General features: G+C 43.3%; 1 protein-coding gene across 4 annotated transcripts in view; it reads left to right on the plus strand.

Moving 5' to 3' along the window:
* The window catches only part of ARHGEF26 (Rho guanine nucleotide exchange factor 26), a 168789-nt gene that overhangs the window by 117168 nt on the left and 30878 nt on the right, over positions 1–20743 (plus strand). For all 4 annotated transcript variants that reach the window (XM_060011456.1, XM_060011455.1, XM_060011453.1 and 1 more), the window contains one exon: positions 18430–18639. In XM_060011456.1, the coding sequence (XP_059867439.1) occupies positions 18430–18639 (210 nt within the window). The remainder of the gene's footprint in view (positions 1–18429; positions 18640–20743) is intronic.

Below are 20743 nucleotides of genomic sequence, written 5' to 3' on the forward strand. Positions count from 1 at the left end.
ACTTGTCCTTATAAAGGAGGCTGGGAAAGCAGCATACGGCAGGGGAATCAGACAGCCAGGGTTGTTTTAGATTAGCTGTGAAGCAGGGGAGGAGGCAGTGATTTGATAGTAGGTAGTTCCAGCCACAGCTAGGAAACCCTCTTTTCCACAGAATACCAATTAACATGGGTAGTTTGGAATACAGGAGGAGTTTTTATTTTGGCCACTCTGTGTGGCTTGTGAAATCTTAGTTCCCCAACCAGGATTCCACCCCCTGCAGTGGAAGCACGGAGTTCTAACCACTGGACCGCCAGAGAAGTCCCAAGAACTCTTTAAAAGAACTAATACATTGCCTTTGAGATGAATGGGGTTGGGGGGTGGGTTCAAAAAAAGCCAGAAGTGGCTGGAGATTTAGAACCCACTTCCCCTTGGCTGGTATTAGTCCTCCCGCTGTGGTTCATGTGAGTATCTCGTTGGTAGTGCGTTTTTTTTTTCTCCAGTCAGCCCTGCTATGCCCTTAGAGCTGCAGATAGATTGGCCTGGTCTGGGTGTTAGGCACAGTACCAAAAGAATGCAGAAATCTAGTCTAGTCTTGTTATCCATACCAGTAAACGTAATCATGTCCTGATTTGTTTCTTTCATTCTTCTCCTGGATTCTGTACCCACAAATGATCTAGCCATGATGTTTTTGGGTATCCCTATAGTTAGATGAGTAGTAATAGTAATAATGATGATAAGCGCCTATATTATTGCACGTTACAGTGTGCCATTCATTGTGCTCAGAGTGTATATGCAACATACCATTGAGTTATCACCGCAACCTAGTATTATTTCCATTTTACAGATGAGGACACTGAGGCAGAGAGAGATAAAGTCTCTTTTCAAGGTCTCTCATCAAAGCCAGGATTCTAATCTGAGTCTTTGACTCTAAAACCTTCTCTCTTAACAATTTATGTTCGTTACTTCTCAATTTCATTTTTCTAGAATATTTTCACCTTTCCGCTATCCTATAATGTTATTGGGAAAAATAGCCTAGAAACTTGCACCTTTTCTGTTTGCTTTGATAAACAACTTCTTCAAAGCAAGATTTTTTTAAGTGAATATTTTTATAGTTTTACTGGTCATGGGAGAAAGTTAGAAGTGGTACCAAACTGCTTTTGTGAGCTTTTCTCTACCTTTAGCTAATCTAGTGTCAGAGTGTGGGGAAGAGCATTTCCTTTTCATAACATTTCCTTCCCGCAGATATTTAAGAAAGGAGCTTTCCACTTCCTGATTCCTAGTTCCATAAATATTGTGTGTATTGACATAACTTGAACCCTGTGACACATCACAAATCCTCGGATTTTAAAAGAAAGATTTTCTGTAATAGAATTCTACCTGATCATTATCAGGAGTGCAGGGATTTAAGTTAGAACTTGCATTTCCCTAAGTAGTTTGACTGCCCAGTAGCTTAAAGCGGTGCAGACTCCCTGGAAAGGGTCATGGCCTGATTTGGCCCCGTTTTGAGTTTTTCCATTTTGACAGCTTTCCCATTATAGAAAGCTGAGGCCACCTGACATTGTCCCTCTGTCTCTGCAGAATAAAGTCCTTCCTTGGAAAATTAACTTTGAGTATCTTGGACAAAGAAAAGGCAGTAGGACTCTGACTCAAAGCACTTTTATTCCTGGAACGTAAAACTTGGTTGTTTCTGACCACTTGGGTCAGGTCCTAAGATCAAGATGGAGAGATGAGGTGGGAGAGAAATGAGAGCGCCCTTTCCTCTTCCTGCTTCTCTTTTACTCTCGCCACCTCACCTACCCTTGATCCCCTGACATCGCGAGTAGTAAGAGTATTGTCTCCTCTGTGTCTGTAAGAAGAATTGATGTTGCCATTCAGTGTCAAAAGCTTCACCAGCTGAGAAGCACAGTATCAATGTCTGGGGTCAGACGGAACTGCGCTTAGAATCCTGGCCGTGTGACCTTGGGCAAGTTGCCTTTAATCCCTCAGTCTCAGTGTTCTCATCTGTAAAATGGGGATAACAATGTCATCATCTTCCTGGAATGTCTATGAGAATTAAGTGAGATAGTGCACACAAAGCTCTTAACATAGTGAATTGTCCCTGCTGAGGGACGGATACCTGCTGCATATCATCATTATTCCTAGTATTGTGTATCTCCCCAAAGTTTTGGCGCAAATCAGATTATTGCTCTTCTGCTTCTAGAATATTTTCTTGTTTTAAAAAAATGGTTTGAAACCTTAAGCCACTGCTACACAGCTGAAGGTTTGGTGCACTCCAAGGACAAACCTGGATTATGGCCTCTGAAATATGGCCTTAGGAATAATTACAATTAATGCCATGCCTCTCCCTTCCCCTCCCCCATCAAGAACCCACGTCAGATGGCAAGTGAGTGAGAGATAACCATTGATCGACTCTTAATCTTTTATAAATTGTTATGAGTCATGTGTATATGTTTGTAGTAGTGATTTTCTTGTAACATCCCTCATACCCGATTAGGAGACACTATAACTTTGTGGCTGACAAAAGTGAATTCAGTATATTTTTCCCTTTATTCAAGGAGGTCATTGGAGATAAACCTGGATTGCAGTGTGGGGATTACTCCCGTAATTTGGAGTCACCAGCTTCAGAAGCTGCCTACTTTTTCTTCAGAGCTTGCTTAATTCTGGTTATGCCAGAGAGGAAGCTTCAGTAACGTCAGACAGCCTCTTGGACCTGCCCATCTCCTCTTTGTCAAGGACCATGGGTTCAGGATGTCCTGTGGCAGCCAGGGAGGTTCCAGGTTGGAGAAGCTGGAGATCCGTGGTGCCAGGAATGGGAGCTTTCTGGTCCTGTTGTGGATTATTGGCCATCATTCTTGGTGTCAGTGAATCACAACAGATCCTTATTTTACCAACAAATGTGACCCTCTTCTCCACTATTTGTTATTTTCTCAACAATGAAATAGGAAGCGTATGGCATGTTTTTTTTGTTTTTTTTCCTTTTCGGAAGTCTAGTCTTTAGTCTTTTAAAAGTCTTTTAAAAGCTGGCTATGCTGTAAAGTGGTCCTGAACAATGTATTGATACACCTGAAACTTACATAATAGGAAAAAAATCATTAAGGAAATGAATTGACAAACCACAGACTGGGATAAAATATTTTCAAATCATACTTGATAAAGGAGTTATATCCAGATTACATAAAGAATTCTTAAAACTCAAAAGTAAACCAACTCAAAAATTTTTTAAATTAATTAATTAATTTACTTATCTATTTATTTATTTTTGGCTGTGTTGGGTCTTCGTTTCTGCGTGAGAGCTTTCTCTAGTTGCGGCGAGCGGGGGCCACTCTTCATCGCAGTGCGCAGGCCTCTCACTGTCGCGGCCTCTCTTGTTGCAGAACACAGGCTCCAGACACGCAGGGTCAGTAGTTGTGGCTCACGGGCCCAGTTGCTCCGCTGCATGTGGGATCTTCCCGGACCGGGGCTTTTGCCCGTGTCCCCTGCATTGGCAGGCAGATTCTCAACCACTGCGCCACCAGGGAAGCCCCCAACTCAATTTTTAGGTAAGCAAAAATTTGAATAGACATTTCAGCAAAGATCTCCAAATGGTTTTGTATATGAAAAGCTGCTGAGCATCACTAGTCATTAGGGAAATGCAGGTTAAAAGCAAAATCAGGTACCACTTCACAGCCACTAGGATGACTTTATAATAAAGACAAAGATAGTGTTGGTGAGGGTGTGGAGGAACTGGAGCCCTAATCTGCTGCTGGTGAGAATGTATTCAAAATGATACAGCCACTTTGGAAAGTGGTCTTGCAGTTTCTTAAAAAGTTAAGCAGTTTACCATATGACCCAGCAATTCCATGCAGTGTTCCATCCTAAGAGAAATGAAAACTGTTCACAAAGACTTGGAGGTTAATGTTCATAACATGCGTGTGGCATGTTTGTTAGTCTTCAGAATTATTTTGAGGAGCTGAGCAAATAAGTCTGTTTGAAATCAGGTTTTGGGTAAATATCATGCCTTGTTTTGCTGGTCGGAGCCCCTGCCAAATTATGAATTTCTTGACACAGGTATTTAGCTCTAATTATGCCTAGTCCGCTCACTCATTTGCAAAGCACCTAAAATTCTTAGGCTTTTAACAAAATGCCAGGCAATTTAAAGGCATGATGTTCTGCAGGAAGATTTGAAATAATAGCTAATAACATTTACTGACGGTAAGCCAGGCATGACTGTAAAAGCTCTACATGCAAAAAGATGATAGGGGCTTCCCTGGTGGCGCAGTGGTTGAGAGTCCGCCTGCCGATGCAGGGGACGCGGGTTCGTGCCCCGGTCCGGGAAGATCCCACGTGCCGCAGAGTCGCTGGGCCCGTGAGCCATGGCCGCTGAGCCTGCGCGTCCAGAGCCTGTGCTCCGCAATGGGAGGGGCCACAACAGTGAGAGGCCCACATACCGCCAAAAAAAAAGATAATAAATGTATTATCTCATTTAATTCTCCCAGCAATCCTAAGAGATGGGTATTGTTATTCCCAGTTTACATATGAGAAAACACAGACAGGATCAGTAACTTGCTCAGGATCACAAAGCGAGTGAGTGATGGAATTGGGATTCTTACCAGACATTCTCAATGAAGTCTGTACTCTTACCTGTTATACTGTACTTTATTACTTTAAAATTGTATATTCTTCTACTAAAAATGTGTTTAATTCTAAAACCAAGATTTAAAATTGAAATCAACTTCAGCCATGTGAAAAAAGTGTTTTAACCTCTTAACTCAAAGTAAATTTCAGCATAATCCAATCTCCCCCATCCTAGAAATGTTTAACTAGGGTATTCTTATTCCAGTTAAGCACAAGATCAAGCGTGGGGATTTAGCAGTAATGTTTTCAGAAGGGGAAGAGAAACAAGTTGAAATCTGCAGAGGAAGAATTCTTGTACGTGTCTTGAAGGGAAATGGGAAGAATCTCTTTGATTTTATAAAACCCCACAGACTTTTGTGAATCTGCACATGGGGAAAATGGCAGAGTCGTTGTAAATCCCTGAGAGAAAAGCAGGAGGGTCTAGGAGAGGATCTTAGAGAATGGCCATAACAAAGGATGACTTAGAACCGTTGCAGAAGGCATTAGAAGAGGAAGATGGAGTTTCAGGATGTCACAGGTGCTCAGCCTCATCCAGTTCTGTTGATGAAAGTGGTGACATCCGCTCACTGGATTTGGTAGCGTGTTGGGCCGCCATGGCTTTGGGGAGCAGTTTCACTGGCATGTGGGCACAAAACGCAGGCAGCTGCTAGCTCAGGAGACGTTTGTCTTTTTTTTTTTTTTTTTTTTTTTTTTGCGGTACGCGGGCCTCTCACTGTTGTGGCCTCTCCCGTTGCGGAGCACAGGCTCCGGACGCGCAGGCTCAGCAGCCATGGCTCACGGGCCAGCCGCTCCTCGGCATGTGGGATCTTCCCGGACCGGGGCACGAACCCGTGTCCCCTGCATCGGCAGGCGGACTCTCAACCACTGCGCCACCAGGGAAGCCCGACGTTTGTCTTTTGACAAGCAGATTCAAGTAAAGATTTTTTTCAACACGCGGAAACTGTGTGAATGTTTTAAACAAAGCCTGTGGAAAAGGAGCTACCGACTATGTGAAAAATAAATGTTACTTTTGACGATAGAGCCAGAAAATCATTGTGTTTTCTTTTGGATAATCCTTACTAGCATCTTTTCTTTTAAATTTAACTCTTTTACAAAAGGAAGAATTGGAAGTTCTCCTTCCAATCTGTCAGATTTTGGCTCTGAAAGAAAGTTCAAGAGCAACGCAAGGTGGAAGGTGAGACAACTCACAGATAAGGCTGACTTGAGCAGGAGGGTAGGAAAGCTGGTCTTTATAGTCTAACCCTTCTTCTCGTTTTCCCCATCTCCATCTTTGCTTTCATATTCCTGGTTCCATCTTGGTCATCTAGCCTATTTCTCATTCCTGGTCATCCTTATTAACGTAAGATGTTTGCTCATAAGGGGTAAGGTGGGAACCCTTCCGATGGTATTTGCATGTGTAAAAGCAACCCCCTGGTCACAAGGCCCCACAGAAAGACCTGTTCCATCACTGCTTCTTCTTCATGACTGTTATGTACCTAGGTCTTGGACCCAAGGAAGTACCCAGGTTTATGGAGTGAGATTGGGAGCCAGCTTTTAAAAATTTTTCCGATGTTTCTCCAGATGTCCCAATATGATTTGTTGACTAAACCGTCAGTATTCCACAGATTTGAAATGTCATTTATATCATGTAGTAAATTCTCAGATGTATTTGGGGTCAATTTGTGAAGCCACTGTTCTGTTTCACTAGTCTGTCTGTCAGCTAATACCTATCAGTCTCAGTCTTTGAATTACTGTAGCTTTAAAATATGTCTTTAGTATATGATATGGTTAGTCCACTCTCATTTTCTTTCACAATCTGACTCTTCTTACGTGTTTATTTTTCTGTATGTTTTAGAATCAGCTTGACTATTCCCTGTCCTTGCTGCCCCCCAAAATCCTGAGATTTTTTTCAATGAGATGGTGGTAAAATTATATATTAATTTAGGAAGCATTGATACCTCTTTAATATCAAACTTTTCTATCCATTCAGGCCTTCTTCTAAAGTACTTGAAAGCTGTCTTCATATAGGAGAAACGTGTTAAGTTTAATCCTAAATATTTTGTGGGTTTTGTGTCTATTATAAATAAGATCACTTCTAGCATTATATTTTCTGAGTGTTATTCATTCATATATGGAAAATACATTTATTTATTCGTTTGTTTATTTAGCTAGCTGCGCTGGGTCTTAGTTGCAGCCTGCGGGATCTTTTTGTTGTCGTTGTTGTTGTGGCATATGGGATCTAGGATCTAGTTCCCCGACCAGGGATCGAACCCAGGCCCCCTGCATTGGGAGTGTAGAGTCTTAGCCACTGGACCACCAGGGAAGTCTCAGAAAAGCCTTTTTCTTTTTAACCCAGCCACTGTAGTGAATTCACTCTTGCCTTATATTTTCAGTCAATGATGCTATATGCAAATAATCAGCTGTTTATAGGGCCAAAAAAATTCCATCGCCCAAGAGTCCCTTCACCTAAACCCTCAGGCATCCACAGACACGTGGAATGATGATAGTCTTCACGTCTATGCATTTATTATTAAATCTTTTTTACCTTGAATTGCGAAATATTTCAAACATACAGAAACTTATCGAACACTAACATGCCTATCATCCATGTTTAACAGATACAAATTTTTTGCTACATCACTGTCATATCTCTTCTTTTTAAACAACAGCCCTGACATAATACTGCAGGTGTACCTAAAGCCTCTTCATCATCATGCCTTCTTCCTCCCCCTCCTTCTCAGAGCAAGTCCTGAGTGGAGCTGGGTGTCTGTCACCCTGCACTCACTGCTGAGTATGTACGTATGCAGCTTTGGTATTCTAAAAATGTGTGTATGTTGTATGCAGTTGTAAATACTGTCCTGATTTAAAAGTAATAAATATATGCCCAGTATGAAAAATCCCACCTTCATAGAAATCTGTGGGAGAGAAAGTTCAAAGTGCTCCGTAATAATCACTTTAAGAAATCCACTGTTGGGACTTCCCTGGTGGCACAGTTAAGAATCTTCCCTGCCAGGGTTCCAGCCCTGGTCTGGGAAGATCCCACATGCCGCGGACCAACTAGGCCCGTGCGCCACAACTACTGAGCCTGCACTCTAGAGCCCGCGAGCCACAACTACTGAGCCCGCGAGCCACAACTCCTGAGCCCATGTGCCACAACTACTGAGCCCGCGCATCTAGAGCCCGTGCTCTGCAACACGAGAAGCCACCACAATGAGAAGCCCGCGCACCGCCACAAAGAGTAGCCCCCGCTCACTGCAACTGGAGACTAAGTCTGCGCACGGCAACGAAGACCCAGAGCAGCCAAAAATAAACAAATTAATTAACTAAAAAAAAAAAAGAAATCCACTATTCACAAAAAGGTGTATCAGTTTTCAGCCCATGCTGTTAGGTAGCATGTAGTAGAACCAAACACTATCGAGCTGCTTAACAAAAGAACTCCTTCCAAGGGAAGAATAATTGAGGTACTTATTTACCACCATATCCTGTTCTCTACTGATAGTTTTTTATCTTGTTAAGAAAAGAAAGGAATCTCAACAAAGGTTACTACTTTCAAGTGGGTTTCAACAGGGAGACCCATCATTGTTTATACCACAGAGCAACAGGCTTGTATAGATTTGATTCCTGTGCCTGATAGGAGCCTCTGCTTGCACAAAGCTGCCGCTTGTTTCATGAGCAGCTGGTAAACTTGGAGCCCGTCTAAGACAATCAGAGGAAGTCTACATATAAACTTCTCTGTGCGAGGAAAGGTGGTTTTTCCATTTGCCTTTTTCTGAGCAGTTTAACTTCCTAACTGCTTGATCCAAATTGTTGCAGGGACTGTGTAAACCATATGTTTGTTAAATGGAAGAAACAAACATGGGGAAGTCTGATTAGCATCAACTTCCCTAGGAAAGGAGCATCTTCCCCAGCCCAGCTGAGCTCTCTTTGTACTTACTGGACACAGTAAGTGGGTCGGCAGAGGAGGAAGTGGGGTTGTAAATGGCTGCATCTGACTGTGGATTCGTTCCTCTTCTTTCTGCTTAAGCCCATATTTTTTTTTTTTTTTAACATCTTTATTGGAGTATAATTGCTTTACAATGGTATGTTAGTTTCAGCTTCACAACAAAATGAATCAGTTATATATATACATATATTCCCATATCTCTTCCCGCTTGCGTCTCCCTCCCTCCCACCCTCCCTATCCCACCCCTCCAGGCGGTCACAAAGCACCGAGCTGATCTCTCTGTGCTATGCGGCTGCTTCCCACTAGCTATCTACCTTACGTTTGGTAGTGTATATATGTCCATGCCTCTTTATCGCTTTGTCACCGTTTACACTTCCCCCTCCCCATAGCCTCAAGTCCATTCTCTAGTAAGTCTGTGTCTTTATTCCTGTTTCACCCCTAGGTTTTTCATGACATTTTTTTTTTTTTTAAATTCCATATATATGTGTTAGCATACGGTATTTGTCTCTCTCTTTCTGACTTACTTCACTCTGTATGACAGACTCTAGGTCTATCCACCTCATTACAAATAGCTCAATTTCGTCTCTTTTTATGGCTGAGTAATATTCCATTGTATATATGTGCCACATCTTCTTTATCCATTCATCTGATGATGGACACTTAGGTTGTTTCCATCTCTGGGCTATTGTAAATAGAGCTGCAATGAACATTTTGGTACATGACTCTTTTTGAATTATGGTTTTCTCAGGGTATATGCCCAGTAGTGGGATTGCTGGGTCATATGGTAGTTCTATTTGTAGCTTTTTAAGGAACCTCCATACTGTTCTCCACAGTGGCTGTATCAATTTACATTCCCACCAACAGTGTAAGAGGGTTCCCTTTTCTCCACACCCTCTCCAGCATTTATTGTTTCTAGATTTTTTGATGATAGCCATTCTGACTGGTGTGAGATGATATCTCATTGTAGTTTTGATTTGCATTTCTCTCATGATTAGTGATGTTGAGCATTCTTTCATGTGTTTGTTGGCACTCTGTATATCTTCTTTGGAGAAATGTCTATTTAGGTCTTCTGCCCATTTTTGGATTGGGTTGTTTGTTTTTTTGTTATTAAGCTGCATGAGCTGCTTATAAATTTTGGAGATCAATCCTTTGTCAGTTGCTTCATTTGCAAATATTTTCTCCCATTCTGAGGGTTGTCTTTTGGTCTTCTTTATGGTTTCCTTTGCTGCGCAAAAGCTTTTAAGTTTCATTAGGTCCCATTTGTTTACTCTTGTTTTTATTTCCATTACTCTAGGAGGTGGGTCAGAAAGAATCTTGCTGTGATTTATGTCATAGAGTGTTCTGCCTATGTTTTCCTCTAAGAGTTTGATAGTTTCTGGTCTTACATTTAGGTCTTTAATCCATTTTGAGCTTATTTTTGTGTATGGTGTTAGGGAGTGATCTAACTTCATACTTTTACATGTAGCTGTCCAGTTTTCCCAGCACCACTTATTGAATAGGCTGTCCTTTCTCCACGGTACATTTCTGCCTCCTTTGTCAAAGATAAGGTGACCATATATGCGTGGGTTTATCTCTGGGCTTTCTATCCTGTTCCATTGATCTATCTTTCTGTTTTTGTGCCAGTACCATACCGTTTTGATAACTGTAGCTTTGTAGTATAGTCTGAAGTCTGGGAGCCTGATTCCTCCAGTTCCTTCTTTCGTTCTCAAGATTGCTTTGGCTATTCGGGGTCTTTTGTGTTTCCATACAAATTGCAAAATTTTTTGTTCTAGTTCTGTGAAAAATGCCAGTGGTAGTTTGATAGGGATTGCATTGAATCTATAGATTGCTTTCGGTAGTAGAGTCATTTTCACAATGTTGATTCTTGCAATCCAAGAACATGGTATATCTCTCCATCTATTTGTATCATCTTTAATTTCTTTCATCAGTGTCTTATAATTTTCTGCATACAGATCTTTTGTCTCCTTAGGTAGGTTTATTCCTAGATATTTTATTCTTTTTGTTGCAATGGTAAATGGGAGTGTTTTCTTGATTTCACTTTCAGATTTTTCATCATTAGTATATAGGAATGCCAGAGATTTCTGTGCATTAATTTTGTATCCTGCCACTTTACCAAATTCATTGATTAGCTCTAGTAGTTTTCTGGTAGCATCTTTAGGGTTCTCTATGTATAGGATCATGTCATCTGCAAACAGTGACAGCTTTACTTCTTCTTTTCCGATTTGGATTCCTTTTATTTCCTTTTCTTCTCTGATTGCTGTGGCTAAAACTTCCAAAACTATGTTGAATAAGAGTGGTGAGAGTGGGCAACCTTGTCTTGTTCCTGATCTTAGTGGAAATGCTTTCAGTTTTTCACCATTGAGGATGATGTTTGCTGTGGGCTTGTCATATATGGCCTTTATTATGTTGAGGAAAGTTCCCTCTATGCCTACTTTCTGCAGGGTTTTTATCATAAATGGGTGTTGAATTTTGTCAAAAGCTTTCTCTGCATCTATTGAGATGATCATATGGTTTTTCTCCTTCAGTTTGTTAATATGGTTTATCACATTGATAGATTTGCGTATATTGAAGAATCCTTGCATTCCTGGAATAAACCCCACTTGATCATGGTGTATGATCCTTTTAATGTGCTGTTGGATTCTATTTGCTAGTATTTTGTTGAGGATTTTTGCATCTATGTTCATCAGTGATATTGGCCTGTAGTTTTCTTTCTTTGTGACATCCTTGTCTGGTTTTGGTATCAAGGTGATGGTGGCCTCGTAGAAGGAGTTTGGGAGTGTTCCTCCCTCTGCTATATTTTGGAAGAGTTTGAGAAGGATAGGTGTTAGCTCTTCTCTAAATGTTTGATAGAATTCGCCTGTGAAGCCATCTGGTCCTGGGCTTTTCTTTGTTGGAAGATTTTTAATCACAGTTTCAATTTCAGTGCTTGTGATTGGTCTGTTCATATTTTCTATTTCTTCCTGATTCAGTCTTGGCAGGTTGTGCATTTCTAAGAATTTGTCCATTTCTTCCAGATTGTCCATTTTATTGGCATAGAGTTGCTTGTAGTAATCTCTCATGATCTCTTTTATTTCTGCAGTGTCAGTTGTTACCTCTTCTTTTTCATTTCTAATTCTATTGATTTGAGTCTTCTCCCTTTTTTTCTTAATGAGTCTGGCTAGTGGTTTATCTATTTTGTTTATCTTCTCAAAGAACCAGCTTTTAGTTTTATTGATCTTTGCTATTGTTTCCTTCATTTCTTTTTCATTTATTTCTGATCTGATTTTTATGATTTCTTTCCTTCTGCTAGCTTTGGGGTTTTTTTGTTCTTCTTTCTCTAATTGCTTGAGGTGCAAGGTTAGGTTGTTTATTCGAGATGTTTCCTGCTTCTTAAGGTGGGCTTGTATTGCTATAAACCTCCCCCTTAGAACTGCTTTTGCTGCATCCCACAGGTTTTGGGTCGTTGTGTCTCCATTGTCATTTGTTTCTAGGTATTTTTTGATTTCCTCTTTGATTTCTTCAGTGATCACTTCATTATTAAGTAGTGTATTGTTTAGCCTCCATGTGTTTGTATTTTTTACAGATCTTTTCCTGTAATTGATATCTAGTCTCATGGCGTTGTGGTCAGAAAAGATACTTGATACAATTTCAATTTTCTTAAATTTACCAAGGCTTGATAGGTCCTTGTTAACTGATTCTTGCAATTTGTCCATTCTATCTCCAAGATTTCGGATCAACCTTACTATCATTATTCTGAATTCTTTTTCAGGTAGACTGCCTATTTCCTCTTCATTTGTTAGGTCTGATGGGTTTTTATCTTGCTCCTTCATCTGCGGTGTGTTTTTCTGTCTTTTCATTTTGCTTATCTTACTGTGTTTGGGGTCTCCTTTTTTGCAGGCTGAAGGTTCGTAGTTCCTGTTGTTTTTTGTGTCTGTCCCCAGTGGCTAAGGTTGGTTCAGTGGGATGTGTAGGCTTCCTGGTGGAGGGTACTAGTGCCTGTGTTCTGGTGTATGAGCCTGGATCTTGTCTTTCTGGTGGGCAGGTCCACGTCTGGTGGTGTGTTTTGGGGTGTCTGTAGACTTACTATGATTTTGGGCAGCCTCTCTGCTAATGGGTGGGGTTGTGTTCCTGTCTTGCTAGCTGTTTGGCATAGGATGTCCAGCACTGTAGCTTGCTGGTCGTTGAGTGAAGCTGGGTGCTGGCGTTGAGATGGAGATCTCTCGGAGATTTTTGCTGTTTGATATTATGTGCAGCTGGGAGGCCTCTTGTGGACCAGTGTCCTGAAGTTGGCTCTCCCACCTCACAGGCACAGCACTGAGTCCTGGCTGCAGCACCAAGAGCCTTTCATCCACAGGGCTCCTTAATTTGGGATGATTCGTTGTCTATTCAGGTATTCCACAGATGCAGGGTATATCAAGTTGATTGTGGAGCTTTAATCCGCTGCTTCTGAGGCTGCTGGGAGAGATTTCCCTTTCTCTTCTTTGTTCTGACAGTTCCCAGGGGCTCAGCTTTGGATTTGGCCCTGCCTGTGCGTGTAGGTCGCCGGAGGGCGTCTGTTCTTTGCTCAGACAGGACGAGGTTAAAGGAGCCGCTGATTCGGAGGCTCTGGCTCACCCAGGCCGGGGGGTAGGGAGGGTCACGGAGTGCGGGGCGGGCCTGCAGCGGCAGAGGCCGGCGTGGCGTTGCAGCCTGAGGCGCGCTGTGCGCTCTCCCGGGGAGCCGTCCCTGGATCCCGGGATCCTGGCAGTGGCGGGCTGCACAGGCTCCCCGGAAGGGCGCGTGGCTAGTGACCTGTGTTCGCACACAGGCCTCCTGGCGGCGGCAGCAGCGGCCTTAGCGTCCCATGTCCGTCTCTGGGCTCCGCACTCTTAGCTGCGGCTCGCGCCCGTCCCTGGAGCTCTCTCAAGCAGCGTTCTTAATCCCCTCTCCTCGTGCACCAGGAAACAAAGAGGGACGTAAAAGTCTCTTGCCTCTTCGGCAGGTCCAGACCCCTCCCCGGACTCTCTCCCGGCCAGCCGCGGCGCACCAACGCCCTGCAGGCTGTGTTCACGCCGCCAACCCCAGTCCTCGCCCGGCGCTCCGACAAAAGCCGGAGCCTCAGCTCCCAGTCCCGCCCGCCCCGGCGGGCGAGCAGACAAGCCTCTCGGCTGGTGAATGCCGGTCGGCCCGATCCTCTGCGCTGGAGTCTGTCCGCTTTGCCCTCCGCACCCCTGTTGCTGTGCTCTCCTCCGCGGCTCCCAAGCTCCCCCACTCCGCCTCCCGAATCTCCACCCGCGAAGGGGCTTCCTAGTGTGTGGACACTTTTCCTCCTTCACAGCTCTCTCCCGCTGGTGCAGGACCCGTCCCTATCCTTTTGTCTCTGTTTAGTTTTTTCTTTTGCCCTAACCAGGTACGTGGGGGGTTCCTTGCCTTTTGGGAGGTCTGAGGTCTTCTGCCAGCGTTCAGTAGGTGTTCTGTAGGAGTTGTTCCACGCGTAGATGTATTTCTGGTGTATCTGTGGAGAGGAAGGTGATCTCCGCGTCTTACTCTTCTGCCATCTTCCCGGAAGTCCTTAAGCCCATATTTTAACAGTTATCCTTCTGTATTAGCATGAGAGACACAGTAGGTGCTGGCTGACATGAGGAGAATGAATTTCACTCAGTATTTAGCAGATTTAGAGAGGGGAAAATATTATTTTGAACCTTTATGAGATTAAGTGTGTGAATGTGTCTGTGTGTGAGAGAGCATAAACACGCTAGCAAGAGTGAGCTCCTTTTCAGTTTTTATTCCAGTGGGTTTGAATAATAGCTGACAGGGATGAATCATCCACTTACTTGGCTACTGTTAAATCAAGTTTTTTATATTAAATTCATTAAAGGAGTAGTGAAGAAGTGGTGGACATTGTGTATCACATAATGAAGATGTTTGCAGGTCTAGATGAAATAATGATATTGGGTGACTGCTATTGAATCAGTTAAAAAAAAAGAGCAGACTTGTTTCCTGCATCCTATTTTGGATACAGAAGGCAAAACAGTGGGGAAGTTCTGTGTGCAGGCACATTCAGTGACCCAGATGTGCAGGTGTGTAGACACGGATACCTTGAGGTGAACTCACATAGCTATGAATAAAGTGGCTGCTCTCTATCATTCCAGCCGGACACCTGAGAGAACCACAGGTGTAAACTGGATCAAACGGTCACCCTAGGTCTTAATGGCGTTGTAGTTGTCATGGCTTAAGAGAACAATTAAAAAAACATTCTATTAACTTGTCTACTTCTTCTGTCTCTAATTACCCACCCCCCGCCCCGCCGCCGAAGACAAAGATTCAACGCATGGATGAAACAACAGTAGCTGGTATTGTTTGTACTTAGGCAAACACTGGGAGAAATATGAACTCTGAAAATTAAGAGGGAAAAAAAGACCTAACTAGTTTTTTCCTATTTGTTTACATTAGTTTCCTGTGAACTCTTCGTCTTGAATTCTACTGGGGACTACCTAGTAAGTAAGGCCACTTTACGCTGAAGACTTTTTGGAACTTGAGTCATCTTGAATGATGGCTTTATGGCATATAGATTTCTTTGCCTTTTATTTCTTTGGGAATACAAAGAATACCTTTGCACTGTCATTATTTAGGGCACTGCCTACATACCCAATGTGCGCAGCATTAAGGAGGTTGGATTTCTCTGTCTGAAGCAGAATTATTTTTAACTGGAAATGGGCGTCTTTAACTAAAAGGTCATCTTTTTAAACTTGTGAGTTGGACCGAAAGAGTAACTCAAAGGTGCAGAGAGAAGACAGTAACAGGCAAGTCCTTGTTCATCTTGTTTTTTCCTCTTGTTTTTGATGTTGTTGTTGAGGTTTTGCTTTTGTCTTTATTTTTTACTTTTTGGTTTTATCCTGAGTCCTGGGTTTTACTACATCTGTGTCTGAGCTATCTAGACAATATTATAAGCTTTACTTGCTGTATGGTCAGGCCACTCAAGATGGCTGTTCTCTTGTTGTCTGTACGTCCCCTGCTGGAGCAGTACCACCTACCTACACCTTACTCACAGGAACGTGCTTGCCCCCTGCCCCAGCTAGTGATTGTTCTAATCATCAGGCCAGAATGATTCCGTCTGCTAGTTTATTAAAGAGAAACATATACCCTTGTGATAGTCATTAACCTGAGGGGCTGTGAGTGATGTGCCCCAGCTGCTGGTCTCCCTGGTAACTGATAAGCCCACCTGGCGTCACTTCCCCCTATAAATGGTAGCCTCCTTCTCCCCCACCCTGAGCAATGAAGACTGCTGCCCTGTCCCGCTTGCTGTCTGCAGCACAGGGCGCAGATGTTTTGGATGTGTGAGATCCCCTCTCCAATAAACCACTGATGTCTCTGTCGCTGTTTCCGCGCTCTTTCTTCGGTCTCGAGGCTGGGCAGCTACGAGGCTTGTAGGCCTGCAGGGTGCAGCCTGACACCAGCTTTGCCAGAAATCGACTGCTTTGTTTCTGGTAAACACGGTCTTTTAAAAGTATAACGTTGTTTGTTTGTAAAGTGTATTACCCTGGTTCCTCCTTTTATAAAAATTATGGGACCTTTGATAAGCCTCATTTTGATATGAGAAATATTTTATATATTCTGAGTATGGTTGTGCTGGTCCGTTGGCAGTCTCAGGGGAGCTTTGGAGGTGATCTTGCCGTGTGAACTTTCAGTTAATACAGATGATTACCCTAGCAACAAACAGACTTGATCAAAAGGCAGTGTTTTGCTTTTATAGATGATATAACTGTGTTTGCCGGTTTTGGAGGGGGAAGAATCTATCAAACTAAATTTTAAAAATGATTATAAAGTTTTTAAAGGAGAGTTACAGGGAGTGGTTGACAGGCAGATGCCCACCACCGAATGAAAAACTTTCTAAGAAATCTTGAACAAAATGGCCTGTTCTGAAATTCCTAGTATAGTTGGGCACAAGGATTTTTTTATCTCTTAGCTCTCCTGAGTTCATACATTTGCATTTATTATTAGGTAAGGTTATTATACAATATGGTTCCTAGAATACATTAAAATGTATTGCATGGTCATCCATTTACTCAGCAGTTACTATTGAGCTCTGCCGTGTTCAACTGAGAGTACACATAGAGAATAGAGGGGAGGTGTATCTAAGCAGAGTTGGAATTTGCCAAGGAAATGAGTGTGTCTGCAAGGAGTGATTGTAAGTAGGTATCAAGAAATTCAAGTTGGATAAGTGAATAAGCATGAATGAGAGGACATGAAGGGTTTAAGGATGGAGGGAAAGGTGGTGGAGTGAGTGGGTTGTAGGAACGGTGGGTTAAAATTGTTGAGGTTGAGGATTAGAAGAGGTGAGCCAAAGAGATTGGCGGGGCTGGTTAGACAGAGGTGTTTGACGTTGGGATTGCAGAGAGGTTGCAGTTGGTGGTAGTGACAAGGTTGATTGTTGAAGGGGAAGTCAAGGAACTGAGAGGCTGGGGTAATGGAAGGATTGCCACATGGAAATTCAAGAAAGTAGTGTTGGAGAGGGACAGTAAGCCAGTAACTAAACGCATGAGTGAGGATGAGGCATGATCCAGGGGCCTGGAGATGACTGTGAGGATGAGATAGAGACTGATGGCATGAGCATCAAAGCTGGGGACCTTCTGGGAGGACAAAGCGATCATTGTCTAGGAGTAATGAGACTCAGGCAGGGCAGGCAGAGAGCCTTCAGAGGAGGCTGTGCTCTCTAGAAGAGCCAAGTTTCTGTTAAGGCAACAAGGTAAAGGGAGAGTTCAGAGAAGAGGCTGAGGATTTAGAAGATTTTCTTGGATTCCCTAAATGAGGTGCATTTCCAGAGGATGTAGTGGAATGCTTCAGCCGAGGGGCTTAGGGAGGTGAGGCCCGATTAGGCATGTTCACAGCACTGTGCAGGTGAGAGTACATTCAGGGGAATGAAGTATACCAGGCAGTCTTGGGCATAAAAGCAGGGATAAAGGGCGTGGCGGGATCCGTCCTGGTGGTTTCTGAACAGGTGGTGAGGCCATGCATGTTAGAGAGAAGGATGGGTTTGGCGTCTTGCCGGAAGCAAGCAGACCTCTGGGGCTGTTCTTCCCTCCTGTGCCTGGTGGTTTGGAGGCTGCTAGTGCAGCTTCGCTACCCAGAGTGTGAGTAGGTTTGGGACGACCTCTATCCTGCGGATGGGGGTAAGGCTGGGGAAGTATAGCTGTTCAAGCCTTACCATGATGCACGCGTGTCTCACTCGTTGCAAGGAAATGCCAGGAAAATGTAAAATAAAACCTAGAGGGTTTAATAATTGTTTTTTTTAAATTTTTATTGGAGTATAGTTGATTTACAATGTTGTGTTAGTACAGCAAAGGGCATCAGTTATACATGTACATACATCCACTCTTTTTTTAGATTCTTTTCTATATAAGCCATTACGAAAAATTGAGTAGAGTCCCCTGTGCTATACAGTAGGTGCTAATAATTGTTTTTAATATTGCTTTTATATGTAAGATACAATTTAGTATACTACAGAAAAATAGTAATTAACAGGTTTAATTTTGGAGGGTTATATTGATTCATAATCAGTAGATTAATTCAGAGTCCAATTCCTATTTTTAAAATAAATCATTCTCAGGCTTCCCTGGTGGCGCAGTGGTTGAGAGTCTGCCTGCCGATGCAGGGGACGCGGGTTCGTGCCCCGGTCTGGGAAGATCCCACATGCCACGGAGCGGCTGGGCCCGTGAGCCATGGCCGCTAAGCCTGCGCGTCCAGAGTCTGTGCTCCGCAACGGGAGAGGCCACAGCAGTGAGAGGCCCGCGTACTGCAAAAAAAAATAAAAAAATAAAATAAAAAATAAAATAAATCATTCTCTCCCTGTCCTCCTTCCCTCCCCTGCCACCTTCCCCCAAAATGTGATTTGAAAACCGATAATGTCACAGTCTCATCCACTGAATTACTGTGTTCTTTTTCCCTCTTCCTTACAGTGAAGAAAGTTACAATGTCAATGATTATTCCTTAAGAGATCAGCTACTGGTGGAGTCTTGTGACAGTGAAGAGCTTAATTCTTCTCCAGGGAAGAACAGTTCCACAGTGCTTTATTCAAGACAGAACTCTGCTAGTCACCTCTTTACGCTGACAGTCCTTAGTAACCACGTGAACGAGAAAGTGGAGATGCTGCTGGGAGCTGAGACTCAGTAAGTATGTGCGAGGAGAGGGTTTCAGAATATCGGCTGTCGGTCTTCCCTACCTAATTACCCTTGGTCCACAGACTCCCTCAAAACAGTAAACTCTACCTACTATTTATTTATTTTTATTGATTACCTGTTATGCACCAAGCATAGGTCTGGGTGCTTTATACAGATGCTTGTCTTCTCACTGTCATCTTCTCAGTGTCCTGAGAGATGGATATTATTATTTTCATCCCCATGACTCCTGATGGGCGTGTTGTGCTTTAGGTGGTGTGCTTTTATATTTACAGTGTTTTAAAAATCATTTTATTTTAATCAGTGATAAAATTATGACCCGGGAGCCCTAGGAATATGACCTAACTGGCAGTGTGATCCTAGGCCCTGAGTTTTCTTAGGTACTGAAATTGAAGTCATTTTGTATCACCTACCTGCGACCAGGCAGCAGAAAGACCAGTGATTTCTGTCAAAAGAGATAGATACTCAGTTTGGGGAAATATGTTTGTTGCAGGAAGGGGAACCCCTTCCAGGGCCTGAGAAAATGGGCTCTTGTCTAACACTTGGAAATGAATTGTGTGAGGAGACATACGTACTGACAAAGCAGAAGACTATTGGGAAGGGGTGCCTGGGCGGAGAACAGCAGGGTAAGGGAACCCAGGAGGACCGCTCTGCCATGTGGCTCTCGGTCTCAGGTTTTATGGTCATAGGGTTGGTTGTGGGGTTGTCTCTGACCAGTCATCTTGCTTGTGCCCATATTTGATCTGACTCAGGGTCCTCCCTGGTGGTTCTCGCATCTCTCAGCCAAGATGGGTCTAGCATGACCGTTTCTGGGAGGTTGGCGCACATTATGGGCTGGCATCTCCTCCCTGCTTTCGGCCCCTCCCGAAAATTCTCCTGGTTAGTTTTCCACGGCAGCACCGTGTCCTTATCGGCACCTCCTGTTGTGAGACCACTCATGCAAGTGGTTAGCGTCGTGCCTAGCCAAGGTGGGCAGCTTCCATCAACGGTTCCCTCACGTGTTGATCCCTCTTTCCCATCCAGAGTTTATGCAGAGGCAGAAGCCATCCTGTTTGCGCCTGCAGTTTCACCAGCAGTTAGTAGGCAGTCTATCCTCACACAGGATGAAGGGAAGGGGGCTTAACTGTCAAGTCCACCCGTGCTGCTACTGAACCAGACTTGGGTCTGCTTGCCCGTGCACAGTAAAGCCAATCTACTGACACCAGTTTGTGGTGAAGGAAAGTGCAGTGTTTATTGTAAAGGCACCAATACAACGAGGATGGGTGACTCACACTCTAAAAATCCCAAAATCCCCGAAGGCAAGGCCACGTGAGGGAGGGGGTCGCAGGGTATGTGATCAGCTCGTGCATAATTCTCTGATTGGTTGGTGTTGAGGTAAGAGGGTGGTTGACATTATGAATCCTTAGGTGCCAGTCGGTCTGGGGGCTCATGATCATCAAGTAGTTAAGTTCTTCCATTTGGTGGTGGTTTTAGCATCTGTAAAACAACTCAGGAAATGTGCATCAGGTACTTCAGAGAGAGCAAAAACAGAGGGTTTTGGCGGGGTCGGGGTGATGTCTACCTTGGGAAGGCCCTGTAGGGTCCTGTTTGGTTACATTGCGATTTTGTCCACTTAGAGATAGCTGACCAATTTGTTTGGAAACTGGAAACCTCCTCTTAGAACAATCATCATAGGCAGGTATTATGTTGGGTCAGAGGGTGGAACAGTGGAGGGAAAGGAGAAGTTCCCTAAGTCTTGGTCCTCTGGGGTTCCTACACCCTCTCCCACTTGGCTCCTACATGGTGTGATTAAAATGGATCAGTAGCTCTTGAATAACAACCCTAAGACTGTAACAGAATCTCAGCGAAAGCCAACCCAAAGAGATAATCTCCACTTTTTAAGAGTATTTTAACAGGGTCCCTGGATTGTTAGAGAGATATAAGAAAAGAAAAAGAAGGAAAAAAGCCATCCACATAAAAACGATAAATGCTCATTTCATGTTTTTGGCACTAGAAGTAACTTTTCCAAAAGTGAAGAAAACCAAGAAGGGCAGGGTGATAGAAAGCTATTTGAGATTTAAAAACAGCAGAGAAAGAGAATATTACAAATGTGCTC

The sequence above is a fragment of the Delphinus delphis genome, chromosome 4, assembly GCF_949987515.2.
Source record: "Delphinus delphis chromosome 4, mDelDel1.2, whole genome shotgun sequence".
Lineage (NCBI taxonomy): Eukaryota > Metazoa > Chordata > Mammalia > Artiodactyla > Delphinidae > Delphinus > Delphinus delphis.